The following is a 15433-nucleotide window of genomic DNA, read 5'->3' on the forward strand; positions in this document are numbered from 1 at the left end:
AGAGAGCTTCCTGTGTTTGCCATTCCTCGCCTTAGTTAGGCAGGGGTTTTTTTGGGTGGATGGAGAGGCTCTTTTTAGGTTGGGTTTCCTGGGCCTAGATTGATTCTGGGTACCCCTTGCATGGCTCATGGTGAATCTTTCTGAAGGTATAAGATTTCTGCATGGGTTCATCTTACGGCTACTGTAAGTACTTTACTCCTTTTTTTTTTTTTTTTTTTTTCCTTTCTCTCTCTCTAGTGGCCTTTCCAATGCCCACTGTATCTTGTTTTGGATTTCAGGCCTTGTCCGCAGCGAGTTGGGGGCCCTAGTGGGGGGGGGGGGGGTCTCTTGCTCACTCTCTCAAGGCTCTCCTGCTGTCTGTGTGAGGGGCTCATGCTGAGGTAAGGTGCATCGGTTTCTTTCTTCAGAAAGTCTGGTCATTTCATATTTCCAGTCCATGGTCCTTGTTCTAGGCACTTCTGGGGTCTCCAGAAACTTCATTTCTAGGCACTTCTGGGGTCTCCAGAAACTTCATTTCTTGAGTTGACAGTGCAGACTATGTGGTAGCTGCGGCTACACGACGGAGGGAGAGGGATCGAGGTTTGGAGGTATCACGGGGGCCCTTTTGGCAAATTGAAAGGTCCTTTGGTTGTCTTGTCTCAGAATTTTGATGTTTCTAGTGCGAAGTATTGTAGCGCTTGGGTATCTTTAGGCATCTTTGATTGTTTGGTATTATTGAATAGATGTCCAATTGCCTGAACCTTGATTTTCATTCAGGGGGGTTCTATTTTGGTACCTCCGTGCTTTACTGCTCTGCTACTTCCCAACAGTCATTCTAGGCTGTTCGGGAGGGCCGCTAACGAAGGAGAAATTAGGTCTTACCTTACCTGCTACTTTGCTTTCCTTTAGTCCCTCCGGCCCAGCCTACATCCCTCCCTATTTGGTATCTGATTTCTTTGGTTCAGCTGCTAGGTGGTTTCTGGTTATGTTCCTTTTGCTCTTGGCTCAGTGGGGAGCCCTTTTGATTTAAAACATCAGATAAAATGAAATGTACAAACAGCCCAGTCAAACGTTTTACAGTGGCCAGCAGGGTCTCCTTGGCTATGGGCACTGATTGGTGCACAGATGTCTGGTTTCTATCTTTCCTATTGCTTCGGTCTGTGAATAGTGAGGTTTCTAGGGGCCTGAGCAGGGCTCTTATTGTCTGCCTCAAAATCCGTTATTAGTCTATACCTCCTGGTACATATGCACAACTAAACAGTTATTCTGGTCTGGAGGGACTAAATGAAAGCAAATTAGTAGGTATGACCTAATTTCTCTTCATCTCCAAACACTTTCCTATGCCCCTGAACCACCTCACTCAGGCAATAGGTTCCCTGATCATTCAGGCTCACATTTAGGGTAATGTAAGACCTCCTTAGTCTCTAAAGCCACATTGAGTGAAAGATTCGTCTCCTTCAGGCACCTGTCTAGGCTTCACTTCCTCCTCTCCATCTCCCCCCTCCCCCAAACAGGAGGTGCATACATGCAAAAGACCTGTACTTGAGCCAACCACTATGACAAAGTGACCTCTGCAGCAGCCATAGCTGGGCCCTCAAACAAAATATTTGTGTGTTACTTATATCCCACATTTTCCCACTCATGCAGGCGCAATGTGGCTTACAGAGAATTAAATAAGAGTACAAACTTAAACGCTTAGGCAAGCATAAAAGAAGCAAGTAGGAGGGGAGAAACTAACAGCGTGAACTAGGCAGGGTAAGGGACAGGGGATGCATCAATCAACATGGTAAGTTGAGGGGTAAGTCTTAGCAAAGAGGAATGTCCCCTCTTCCATTGGGACTACAAAATAAACAGTACTGTACCTTCCAAGACATCTCTCCTCTGGAACTGAAGTGCTGACTTCCACAATTAAGACGCTCATTGGGTCTCTCGGACTGCTCCCAATGAACCTCAAAGATGTCAAAAAGGGCCAAACTAGTCTGAGAGCATAGCCATCTCAGATGAGCTCAAGGACCCTCGGGGCTGAGGTGCTATGGGTCCATCGCCAGTTGTGGTGCAGAATAGACACTCATTATTTTTACCTACCTTTGGGCACCTCCAGGACTTCCATTCTTATTGCCTAAAAAGTACAGAACCCTGGAATGGACTCTATTTTACTGAAACTGACCTTTTTCTGATAGGCAAGGACCTGTTCGCTGGGGACCCTGCCCACCAGTGAACCACTTCTAACACACACTCTGAGGCTTTGCCAAGAATCTTGCAGGAAGCTGATTAGGCTAACTCAGTGGGTCCCAAACCTGGTCCTGGAGGCACCCCAGTCAGTCAGGTTTTCAGGATACCCACAATGAATATTCATGAGAGATTTGCATGCATATCTATCTCATGAATATTCATTGTGGGTATCCTGAAAACCTGACTGGCTGAGGTGCCTCTAGGACCAGGTTTGAGAACAACTGGGCTAACAAACCAGCCCTTGATGTGTAACTTGCAAGCTGCTTGCAAGTGCAGTGCTGATGCCTCAAAAGTTTGCTTCAGCAGCAGCCTCCATCTGCCAACTCTGCAGATCTTTCAATGCCATTCCAAATTTGACTAGGATGGTGGTCTCCCTTTCTTACAGTGGACCTATCCACTCTGGCTAAATGCATCGCCAGGGCGACTGGTGTAGAAGCTGGCCTTGGCCTTGCCCACTTTTGGATAGCAGTGGGATGTTCCCACTCTTGCAGTTGTGTCTTATATTGATTATATGGCTAAAGAATATTGGGTCTTCCTTAACCTGTAGACTCCAAAGGACACTCCTCAGAACTTGGGTGCTTATAGCCCTGACACATTATCAAGACAACTAATATGTGTGTGAAAATGGAGACTATGGAGGCAATTTTCCTGCTGGGATCTACCGTAGTACCTCCTTGCTGGGGTTGTCTGCTCTGTGGAAGGATCTTCTAGCTGCTGAAGCAATTCGTGTAGCGCCAGGGAGGCCATCTTCTTCTTCTGGGGCTTCTTACTGATTGCCCCTCAAGGGCTTGCCTGGTGGGAGAAATAACCCCCATCCAGACATTTCTTTATCAGCCCTCTTCTTTAAGCAGAACACTTATTGGGTGTAGCAGCAGCAGCAGCAGCAGCAGCAGCAGCACAAAGTTGGTAGGAAACCTGATTGCAATAATACAAAGCCAAGCACTAGAGGCACCTTCTGCTTTTGCTCCCTGAGCCCTAAAGGGCATACTACAAGAGGCTCAGCCACAAGGTGTTTTGATTTTCTGTCAAGGGCAGACAGAATGGTGGCTATTCCTGCCAAACATGGCTTCTCATTACCAACCCTACTGCAGCATGTACCATCCTACACTCGGGTACCTTCCAAAATGTGTACGCCAAAACTGATCAGATCAGTATGGCGTTCCTCTGTATTGATTGATGTGCAGTGGCTGCCATGTAGCACTTGCTGCACTCAGTCTACCTTGCCTCACCTCAGTAATATCGAGCAAAGCCTCTCCTTGTGAACAGACACTACCTTGGCTCTCACAGAACTCATGCCTCCCTTCCAAATGTAGGGGAGGAAGACAAAGGTGCAACTGGCATCACCCCCCCCCCCCCCCCCCTCAAAAAAATAAAACTCACAGGAGCTAACCTAGACTGAGAGCGTTAAAGAGATACTGGGCACAAACTAGACTCAGGCTTCTCCGCAGCGATACTAGCAAGAGCTCAGACTACATCAGTTTTTCCTGAAATACTGGCTACAGATGGATTGTGCAGGCTTTTTATATCATGAGATTATCAATACAGTGCTTCTCAGTCTCCATTTCCTGGTAGAAGAGCATAAACCACTTTGGAGGGACAATGAGAAAGATGTGATACTCATCCACTGCTGATTAGCATAGAAATTATTTTTGCAAGAGCTCCTTGTCCTTTACACTCTTGAGCAAAGGTCTTTCATTGATGGTGGTTGGAGGGCAACAGGGGCACAGGTATATTGTATGGGAATAATGCCTAGATACATTACATTTTGGCCCATCAGTTGCAATTGGAGAGCACTGCTGGGTCCAAAAATATCTTCTGAAAGACTAGGTCCCATATATCAAGTAGTTAACCTTATCCTTGTTTAATTGCACCTTCAAGAACTTCTCTAAATCTCTACTAGTTCTGTCCCATGAAGTCATGTCTAGCCATATGCCCAGTAACCTAACTATAGCTGCCACCATTTTTTCCTCATGATCTTTTGTATTTACAGCAAAACTTCATAACAGACACTTATATAATGGTATTTTATTCAGTGATTTTTCAAGCAGTGCATAACTGAAGACTAGTGGCATCATGAATCCTCCAGGCGATAGTAGACAGAGCTCTCAGGAAAACTTGTACCCATTGACCTTTGCTAAAGCAATGTTACCTAGTTGAAAAAAAAAAAAAAGATTGAGTGGCTATTAAAGTGATAACATGCACAAACATGAATAACATTGGAGAAAGTACCTGTACAAATGTACACAGGTTAAGGTAAAAAGTTTTACTAGGTGTCACCTTTAATGATCACTTTTTTAACAATATTTTATTGACTTTTAAAATTACAACCAAGAAAAAGAAAACGGTGACAAAATCAAACACCTGACCCCCCCCACTCTATCCCCCAAGAACTGTTCCCCTTCCTCCCTCACACAAAAGACAGGCAATTTACCCTGCCCTGAGTTTTGCAATCCACAAAAATGATGTTACAGAGTACCCTGTTCATTACTATCACCATCTGTGTCCCAAAATGCTTGATGAGCTTGAAGAGTATGGTCCCAATATGCAGCAGTACATTCCACTACGCAAATGTCCAGTATCTTATTTATCATTTCATACTTTGTGGGCACAAGACTGTTTCCAGCCATGGGGTATGTAACTCTTAGTAGCGAGTAGATACAACGATAAACCTAGAGCAGTGCTTCACATTCTTTTTGTGGCTGTGACCTCATGACTGCTGCCAAATCTAAGTGTGTGACCCCCCCCCCCCCCCCCCCCCCGAAAGTGCAAAATAATGATTTACATATGGAGAGCCCACCTGGGTCATAACCCCAGAGGCAGGTTTTCTGGTCCCATTTGAGGTTCTGACCATTCAGGAAGCTCTAACCTAGAGGTCTTACCTTTCACTTGAATATTGATTAAACAAAACTGTCGGAGTAACATCTATATACTGTGAGAAGGAAGAGGCTGTCCTACCCTGGTTAGGCCCCTAGAGGGCGCTGTTTCCCTAAAATGTCTAGGGAGAAGGGCTGGGTGAGTCACTAAAGGGAGCCAGTAAGGGGTGTATAGTAGGAGGTCGCTAGGACCGAGGAGAGTCCTGGGGATAGAAACAGGTGCAGCAGGTTATGGGCTGGGTCCTGTTTGGTCATTAACCACTTAATACCCCACCTGAGTGTGAGGGAGGAGGAGAGCTAGCAGCTGAAGAAGAGAGCTGGTAGCTGAAGCAGGAGGATCCCCATGAGAAGTACTGGCTGAGCCCTTTGGACTGGTGGTGAACTGTGTGCAAAGCAAGGAAGCTGGCTGGGGTAAGAAGGCCCTAGATTGTCAGGTATAAGAACTGTGTGTTACAAGGAAGGACTGTGTGTCCGGGTTACAAGGAAGGACTGGGTGTCCATGTTACAAGGAAGGACTGAGTGTCCAGGTGCTTAAGCTGGAAGATTGAACTGAGTAGGAAGAAATGTTTAAGCTGGAAGAACTGTTTAAGTGTTTAAGCTGGAAGAAGTGTGCCCCAGGAAGGGGGAAGACTTCAGCTGGTGGCAGTTTGGGGATTCCCACCTGCTCAAGTATTTATATTTTGCCCTTGGTTGGGGGTGGGGAGTATGAGGGTGATGAGAATTTTGTGCCCTTCCACTTTGGGCTCAGGCCCACCCAAAATTAGCTCTCTCTGGCTATATCACTTGTGTAGCTGATACATAAATCTGGCCCTGACCTAGAATTTGTCCTTGGGGGGGGGGGGGGGGGGGGTAAAAGCTATCATTTGAACCCCAGAATTCAGATCAGACAGGCAAGGGAAACGAGGTTACTGTCAATCATCCACATGTATTTAAAGAAATGATACATCTCTGCTGAAGTCTACAACTGGAGTATGTTTATTTTCTTGATGAAGTTTACTACGACAGGCTGTTTTATAATTCCCAGAAGTCTCACCTAGGAGAATCTATTTCGGGGCTACTACTACTGTATCAGAGCTGCATCATTCATGTCTTAGAGGTGGGTGCGAGTAGTTTTCAATGAAAAACGTTTGTGATAAATTTAATATAAATTATTCTTAATGTCCAGGTCAGAAAATCAGGCAGTGATTTTTGTAATAGTAATACAGAATTCCATACCAAATTGTGTATTTGCGTAGATCATGTTTGTTAAGTTCTTAAAAACACTGTATAACATCATAGCCAAGAAGGGAAATGCTTGAAAGGAACTAAGATATTATGGCCAGATTTGTAAAGTACTAATCAATTGACTATTAGACAATGTAGTCCTATTCACCAGGAAATGAGAAAGACACAGAGTGACGTACACTGGACCCCCATAAAAACTGTGCTAGACAATAGCAAAGACCTTTCCTCCAAACATCACGCACAAGGGAAAGGAATAGGAAAATGGTTATTTTGGAGCTGAGATACAATTTAATTCGCCCCATTGTCTAAAACAGAGAATTCCCGACTGAGCTGCACTTTGAATCGGAGTCTTGCCAAGAACAAAGAAATCGCCAACTGAGCTGCACTTTAATTCACAACATTGCTAGCAACCAAAAAGTCCACGACGGAGAAAAAACAGAGGGAAAAACAAAATGAGCGCCATTCGCATCGTAGCATTTCTTTTTTTTTTTTTTTTTTTTTTTTTTTAATAGCTAGAAAAATACATGTAAAAATTAATTTCAGGGAAAATATACTACCAATTGCCCCAACTACCAGAGAAACAATATCTCCTTTCCATTGCACAAACAGCCAAACACAGTAAAAGCACAAAAACGCTGCCACGTCAAGGGAAATTGCAGCTGCATGCAAAACAATGGCGGCCAAGCACGCCAAAATGAGAAGAATAAAGTTCGGGGGAGAAAACCACTAACTGGACCGACGAAGAAGCAGGAAATCCGTGCCGCCGAAAAACAGATAGCCTCCGAGGCCGCACAAAACATGGTTTAGCCTCTGGCCCGAACAGGAACCGTCAATACAGCTCCCAAGCTATACAGACCCGTCCAAGAGCGAGCACGCGCTTAACAGTTCGCGCCTCTTTTTTTTTTTTTTTTTTTTTTACAACTACCGCCGCTAACAACGCCGGATAGCAGAGGAAAAATAATGAAGATAACAAAAAACCGCCGATTAAAGTCACAGATGCTGACTTTTCACTTTTTTTTTTTTTTTAAATAGCTCGTTATAAGCCTGGGGAAAGCAAAAACTACTTCCTTTAAATTCCTTTCATTTGAATTAATTCTTTTAATTTTCTTTTACTTGATTTAATTCTTTAAAAACAGCTGCCTATTAAAAGTGGCTGCCTCTCCCAAAGATGGTACACCTTTCCAGAGAAAGGGACGGCCCTTCCCTGCTAAGCCAGGGAGATGGGGAGGAAGGGGGGTGGAATCGAGACACCCGAGTTTAACACCCCAGAGGCTGTCAAAGAAAGAAAAGAAACCCTGTCAAGCCTCTAATTATGATTCCAGGCACAGAAGAAGTATTATAAATATATCTGTAATATCTTATAGAGAAAAAGAGAGAGAGAGAGACTAATGGGCTCACTTCCTACCTGCTGAGAGACTGAGAAAATACTGGGGCTAAGGTCACATGGCCAGGGCTCCTATTGGCTCTCTAGAGTCAGAGTTTTTCTCAGTCTCCACCTGCTGGTAGGCGGGCACAACCCAACAGTCCAATCCTGGTCCGGTCCGGAGGGACGCTAAGGAAAGCAAATTAGCAGGTAAGATTTAATTTCTCCTTTTTTAACAATATTTTATTGACTTTTAAAATTACAACCAAGAAAAAGAAAACGGTGACAAAATCAAACACCTGACCCCCCCCCCACTCTATCCCCCAAGAACTGTTCCCCTTCCTCCCTCACACAAAAGACAGGCAATTTACCCTGCCCTGAGTTTTGCAATCCACAAAAATGATGTTACAGAGTACCCTGTTCATTACTATCACCATCTGTGTCCCAAAATGCTTGATGAGCTTGAAGAGTATGGTCCCAATATGCAGCAGTACATTCCACTATGCAAATGTCCAGTATCTTATTTATCATTTCATACTTTGTGGGCACAAGACTGTTTCCAGCCATGGGGTATGTAACTCTTAGTAGCGAGTAGATACAACGATAAACCTAGAGCAGTGCTTCACATTCTTTTTGTGGCTGTGACCTCATGACTGCTGCCAAATCTAAGTGTGTGACCCCCCCCCCCCCCCCCCCGAAAGTGCAAAATAATGATTTACATATGGAGAGCCCACCTGGGTCATAACCCCAGAGGCAGGTTTTCTGGTCCCATTTGAGGTTCTGACCATTCAGGAAGCTCTAACCTAGAGGTCTTACCTTTCACTTGAATATTGATTAAACAAAACTGTCGGAGTAACATCTATATACTGTGAGAAGGAAGAGGCTGTCCTACCCTGGTTAGGCCCCTAGAGGGCGCTGTTTCCCTAAAATGTCTAGGGAGAAGGGCTGGGTGAGTCACTAAAGGGAGCCAGTAAGGGGTGTATAGTAGGAGGTCGCTAGGACCGAGGAGAGTCCTGGGGATAGAAACAGGTGCAGCAGGTTATGGGCTGGGTCCTGTTTGGTCATTAACCACTTAATACCCCACCTGAGTGTGAGGGAGGAGGAGAGCTAGCAGCTGAAGAAGAGAGCTGGTAGCTGAAGCAGGAGGATCCCCATGAGAAGTACTGGCTGAGCCCTTTGGACTGGTGGTGAACTGTGTGCAAAGCAAGGAAGCTGGCTGGGGTAAGAAGGCCCTAGATTGTCAGGTATAAGAACTGTGTGTTACAAGGAAGGACTGTGTGTCCGGGTTACAAGGAAGGACTGGGTGTCCATGTTACAAGGAAGGACTGAGTGTCCAGGTGCTTAAGCTGGAAGATTGAACTGAGTAGGAAGAAATGTTTAAGCTGGAAGAACTGTTTAAGTGTTTAAGCTGGAAGAAGTGTGCCCCAGGAAGGGGGAAGACTTCAGCTGGTGGCAGTTTGGGGATTCCCACCTGCTCAAGTATTTATATTTTGCCCTTGGTTGGGGGTGGGGAGTATGAGGGTGATGAGAATTTTGTGCCCTTCCACTTTGGGCTCAGGCCCACCCAAAATTAGCTCTCTCTGGCTATATCACTTGTGTAGCTGATACATAAATCTGGCCCTGACCTAGAATTTATCCTTGGGGGGGGGGGGGGGGGTAAAAGCTATCATTTGAACCCCAGAATTCAGATCAGACAGGCAAGGGAAACGAGGTTACTGTCAATCATCCACATGTATTTAAAGAAATGATACATCTCTGCTGAAGTCTACAACTGGAGTATGTTTATTTTCTTGATGAAGTTTACTACGACAGGCTGTTTTATAATTCCCAGAAGTCTCACCTAGGAGAATCTATTTCGGGGCTACTACTACTGTATCAGAGCTGCATCATTCATGTCTTAGAGGTGGGTGCGAGTAGTTTTCAATGAAAAACGTTTGTGATAAATTTAATATAAATTATTCTTAATGTCCAGGTCAGAAAATCAGGCAGTGATTTTTGTAATAGTAATACAGAATTCCATACCAAATTGTGTATTTGCTATTTGCGTAGATCATGTATCATTATTTATTGTATTATTTTTCTGCTCTGTAAACCACCTCTTTAACATTGCTTTTGACTTGTAACCACTCGTCTCCACCTACCCTCATCTCCTCTTTCCTCTACACATTAATCGATTTGTTTGCTTTATTTTTTGTCTACTAGATTGTAAGCTCTTTGAGCAGGGACTATCTTTCTTCTATGTTTGTGCAACGCTGTGTATGCTTTGTAGCGCTATAGAAATGCTAAATAGTAGTAGTAGTAGTCTCTTGTAACCAGAGCTAATATTGTGATGTCATAATGCCTCAGGCCACCAATAAGAGCCAACCTCATCAGTGATGTCACAATGGCTTGATTGTCCTATACTTGGCTCACTTTTATTACATAGCTCTTTGAGCAGGGACTGTCTTTCTTCTATGTTTGTGCAGCGCTGCGTATGCCTTGTAGCGCTGTGGAAATGCTGAATAGTAGTAGTAGTAGCAACATTCCATCTAGAATCTCCAATAGTAGTAGACTTTGCGCCTTCTGTCTCGCTGCACCCTACGCCTGGAATAAACTTCCTGAGCCCCTACGTCTTGCCACATCCTTGGCCACCTTTAAATCTAGACTGAAAGCCCACCTCTTTAACATTGCTTTTGACTCGTAACCACTTGTAACCACTCGCCTCCACCCACCCTCCTCTCTTCCTTCCCGTTCACATTAATTGATTTGATTTGCTTACTTTATTTTTTGTCTATTAGATTGAAAGCTCTTTGAGCAGGGACTGTCTTTCTTCTATGTTTGTGCAGCGCTGCGTACGCTTGTAGCGCTATAGAAATGCTAAATAGTAGTAGTAGTAGTAGAAAAGCTTTGTATGAGACATATCCTGTTGGTGAGACCTGACTGTGTTTGCCTTTTGAGAAGCAGGTCACTCTGAGCAGAAAGGGGTAGTAGACTAATTTGCATAAAATCTGCATACTGAGAACCAGCTCACCCTGAGTGAAAGAGGGACCTGGGATCCTGAGGTGTGAGCTTCATCTTCACAATAGCCTCATCTTCACAATACTTCCCCATTATTTCCAAAATTAACTTCCTTAGCGTCCCTCCGGACCGGACCAGGATTGGACTGATGGGTTGTGCTCGCCTACCAGCAGGTGGAGACTGAGAAAAAACTCTGACTCTAGAGAGCCAATAGGAGCCCTGGACATGTGACCTTAGCCTCAGTATTTTCTCAGTCTCCCAGCAGGTAGGAAGTGAGCCCATTAGTCTCTCTCCTTTTCTCTTTAGATATTACAGATATTTGTGATAATTCTTCTGTGCCTGGAATCTTATTTAGAGGCTTGACAGGGTTTCCTTTCTCTTCTTTCTTTGACAGCCTCGGGGGTGTTAAACTCGAGTGTCTTGAGTCCACCCCCCTTCCTCCCCATCTCCCTGGCTTAGCAGGGAAGGGCCGTCCCTTTCTCTGGAAAGGTGTACCGTCTTTGGGAGAGGCAGCCACTTTTAACAGGCAGCTGCTTTAAAAGAATTAGATCAAATAAAAGGAAATTCAAAGAAGCAGCCTTTCTTTCCCCAGACTTCTAACGAGCAGGCAGCTCCAGTGTTTTATTATGATTGAGGGGTTATAAAAAAAAAAAAAAACAAATAGAAGAAAATAATTCAGTGTCTGTGACTTTAAACAGCGATTTTTCTCGTCAGATTTAATTTCCTCCATTTTCTTGCGCTTTGGTGGCGGCAGTTTAAACAAATGAAAAGAAAAAAGAAAGGTGCGAACCGCGTAAGCGCGGCCACCTGTTTTTTCCGATATGGCTTAAAAGTTCAAACAGCTGCTGTCGGTCAGCGTCGCGCAGTTCACGCAGCCGGAACGTGTAAATTTTGCTCTCCCTTCAAGGTTTCTTCGGGTCCGGTGCTGCCTCCGGTTTTTTCGGGGCCTTTTTCGCCGGCTGTTGTTTCTTCGCCGTTCCACAGGGCTCCGCTTGTTCGGAGGTGTCGGGCGCGCTGTCGACGATCGCCACGGGGCCAGTGGCGCGAACGGCGGCCATTTTGTTTCTCCCTCCGTCTTATCAGTCGGGGATCTCTCTGCTGAAGGTAAGGCTGCAGTTCATAGAGCAGTTCGGCTCCAAGATGTGTACACTTTTGTATGTGCTGAACGGCGTATTCTAAAATGCTCTTGTGCTGAACGGCGTATTCTAAAATGCTCTTCACATCAGCAGGCAATATTTGGTTGAAAGGGGGCTCCTTTCGTATACGGATATATAACAAGCTTTTCTTGTTTTAAATTTCTATGTATCACGGGGCTGTTAACACTAGTTTTTTCTGGTGCTCAGTCATTTTTCATTGCCTGGTGGAAAATCTACATCTTATCATAATATCATAATTCATTTCAAGCATTTTCCTCAATAGCTGTAGTATTATACAGTGTTTTAAGAACTTTAGAAACTTTCTCTATAGGCATAGAGTAAATTTCTGTCTTTCTCATTCCCTGGTGAATAGGACTACATTGCCTAAGAGTCAATTGATTGGTACTTTGCAATTCTGACCATAATATCTTAGTTCCTTTCAAGCATTTTACTCCATGCCTATGATGTTATATAGGGTTTTAAGAACTTAACAGACACACTCTCAATGGCTGTAGTGTTATACAGTGTTTTCTTTTTCAGACTTTAAGAAGCCTTCTCTAGAGACATACAGTGGATTGTTCAGATGCCATGGGGATATATCAGCTCTTTCATATTCTCTGAGGGGCAGTCCTGTCTACCAAGCTCCCAATCACTCAGCTGCCTTAGCAGGCATGCTTTATTCATGTCTTCCCTTCTTTTCCAACTGCCTTGAAGCCTCTCGTATTTCATTTTAGCTTTCTTCTGGGTTTTACAGGACATATGGTCACTTAGAGAATAAAGTCATCCTTTCATTTTGCATATTTCCCACTTAAAGATAGTGGAAGGTCCTCAAACCATCTACTCGTGTTTGTCTCTACTCTATCAGTTCAGCATTGGCAGATTATAAACATCCTGGTTTGGTCCAGTATGCCTATACATACCATCTGCTATCTCTTCCTCTTCCTTAGAGACCTGATGTTATATCAAGCTTTCTTGAATTCAGATACAGTCTTGTCTACACTGCCTTCACCAAGTGGCTGTGGCACAACTTCACTTTTTTCGTTACAGGTATTTGCCAAGTTTGTCCTTTTTCATTTTCATTCTATGCGCCTTCACTCCAGAGTGTTCTTTCAATTGGAAGGGGATTCACTCACTTCCTGTGTATTTTTGCCATAGGTACATAAGTATGGTTATGCTGGGTAAGGCCTAAAGTCCATCAAGTCCAGCATTCATATCTAATGGGCATAGGTACATAAGTTTTGCCATTCTGGGAAAGCTCAAATGTCCACCTTTCTACAACCAGAACAGCAGAAAAAAGAAAAAAAAAAAAAAGAAACCTCTCACGAGAGTATCGAACAGAAATCTCTGCTCCAAAAGCAAGGCTTTGCAGTAATTCTGCAAACTAACGCATACAATATTTGCCATGGCTGTTCACCACTAGGAACACCGGGGACCCTGGGCCTAGGTTCGGTGTTTTAACCTGAAACAAGCTCAACATTCATATCTATTGGGTGTGAGTCTGGTACTACTACTACTACTACTTAACATTTCTAGAGCGCTACTAGGGTTACGCAGCGCTGTACAAATTAACAAAGAAGGACGTTCCCTGCTCAAAGGAGCGTACAATCTACATCTCAGTGAGGGAGGACGCATGACCGTGGTATGTGGATTAGGGAGATCCAAGAAATTACAGGCCGGTGAATCAGACGTTCATACTGGGACAATTTTTTTCTGTCTGGAGCGTACTACCATAGCTGGTGGACTCCTATATTCAGAACTTTCTATATTCAGAACTTACCCAACTATGGAACGCCATAGAGATAGGGTTGGAGTTTGTAGCCCTATTTAACTGGTGTCCTTGGTCACCCTTCCTCTTCTCCTCAGGATCCAGAGATTGGCTAGTTTTTTGCTTATGCATTAACCGGACATTTTCAGCAGTACTCTCTCTTCCGTTCTTTTATAGATCTAAGAGGATGTTCATTGCGCTCTTAGGGTCATTTCATTCTTACCTAGACGACTGCCTAATTGGAGAAAGTCTTATCAGCAGAGTTCTCAGGTCACGCACCGGGTGTTGCATTTCTTACAGTCTCTAGGTTGGGTGGTGATTGTAGCCAGGCCTCTCATTTGATCTCTCATCAGATATCTCTGATTTTCTCTTTGTTTAGTCAGGTGGGCGCACAGTCTTTTGTCTCCTCTGCAAACATCCCAGTTTATATTTTTCTTGGTGACCTTGGGCCTTCGGCCATTTCCTCGCTCTATTCTGCAGAATGCAATTTTACTTTCTAATGCCCAAGAAGGAATTTTCCTTCATCCTATTGCGAATCTCAGGGTCATCAATCGCGCTATTTAAGTGTCATCTAGTTATCTCAAGAACCTTAGTTCTGTCATTGGGATGCTTCGTGCAGTACACTTTTTGGCAGAAGCTTGTTTGTATATATTTTTTTCTGGGGGACCTCAGCAATTCGTTTTACCTTCGGGTGAATTTTGTTTTCCCTACTGACAAACAAGGCACAGAGAGCTATGTTGGTCCTTGCCATGGCAATGGATTATGTCATCCGCCAAGGAGGAGTTAAGAGTATACTCTTGAGTTTGTAGTCATTTTTTCTTAGTTGTCTCACCCTGCATTTAGGTGAATGGACTCTCATTTTTTCAGCCTTACTTCCTCACTGCGACACTTCAGGGCTATCTCTTTTTGCCTTCAGGCTCACGAACGTTTCTTGCTTCTTCCGTTCAGCAACAGTCTTGACGGAGACAGGGACAGATGCCAACGTCCAGCAGGGGTTTTTCAACCTTCTATATGCGTTTCTTCCGTCATCCCACTAGGTGTTCACGCAGAACCAAGGCACCTTTCTACATCCGGACCCCCAGTCACTCAAACTTATGGCGTGGTTACTGGGTCCGCAACGTCTTTGATATTTTCGCAGGAAGTACTTCAAGTTTTAATTGCTTCCAGACAGAAATTTACATTAAAGTCCTATCAATCAAAGGGGCGACGGTTCACTCTGTGGTGCTCCTCTCGCCACTTCATTCCACAAACAGTATCCATTTTGCATGTTTTGGAATATCTTCTGCATCTTGCGAAATCTGGTCTGTCTTACTCATCCATTAGAGTTCATTTGGCAGCTCTATCAGTGATGCATGATACTGTTGACAACTGCACGCTTATGCAGCATCCACTGTCAAGGCGGTTTTCTTAAAGGAGTCCTGCACCTGTACCCCCCGCTTCGTTCACCAGCTAGGTGAACTACGTGAACAGACTCTTAAAGTTCTGTTTTCTAGTAGCCATAACTTTTTCTATAAAGTTTTCCTCTTCAAGCAGTGTTTCCTAGTAGCCATTGCAGCAAGTAGATCTATGTGTGGAATACTTCTACGGTTGGTAACTTCTTTTCGGTCTGCTGTAGTTTAAAGTTTTCACCTTTCCCAATTGGTTTTTTCTTATTGGTTTTGTCCTTCTAGCCAGTAGGCGTAAAAGTTTTTCATTGTTTCTAACCCGCTATATCTCGAAGGATCAAGGAAATGAGAATGTCTATTTTTCTTCTCGCTGAGAGGGCAGTTCCACAGCGTATTTCAACATCTTCCACAACTTCAGAAGCGGGCTCTATTCTTACTACAGCGATTTTTGGTGCTCTCGGTGCACATTGGTAAGTTGG

General features: G+C 44.1%; 1 protein-coding gene across 1 annotated transcript in view; it reads right to left on the minus strand.

Moving 5' to 3' along the window:
- Nucleotides 1-4216: 4216 nt before the first annotated feature.
- The window catches only part of GATC (glutamyl-tRNA amidotransferase subunit C), a 77271-nt gene continuing 66054 nt past the window's right edge, over nt 4217-15433 (minus strand). Inside the window, exon 5 of the mRNA XM_030218137.1 lies at nt 4217-4360. Coding sequence (XP_030073997.1) covers nt 4317-4360 — 44 coding nt within the window. The 3' untranslated portion in view covers nt 4217-4316. The remainder of the gene's footprint in view (nt 4361-15433) is intronic.

Source organism: Microcaecilia unicolor, chromosome 11 (assembly GCF_901765095.1).
Source record: "Microcaecilia unicolor chromosome 11, aMicUni1.1, whole genome shotgun sequence".
Taxonomy (NCBI): Eukaryota; Metazoa; Chordata; class Amphibia; order Gymnophiona; family Siphonopidae; genus Microcaecilia; species Microcaecilia unicolor.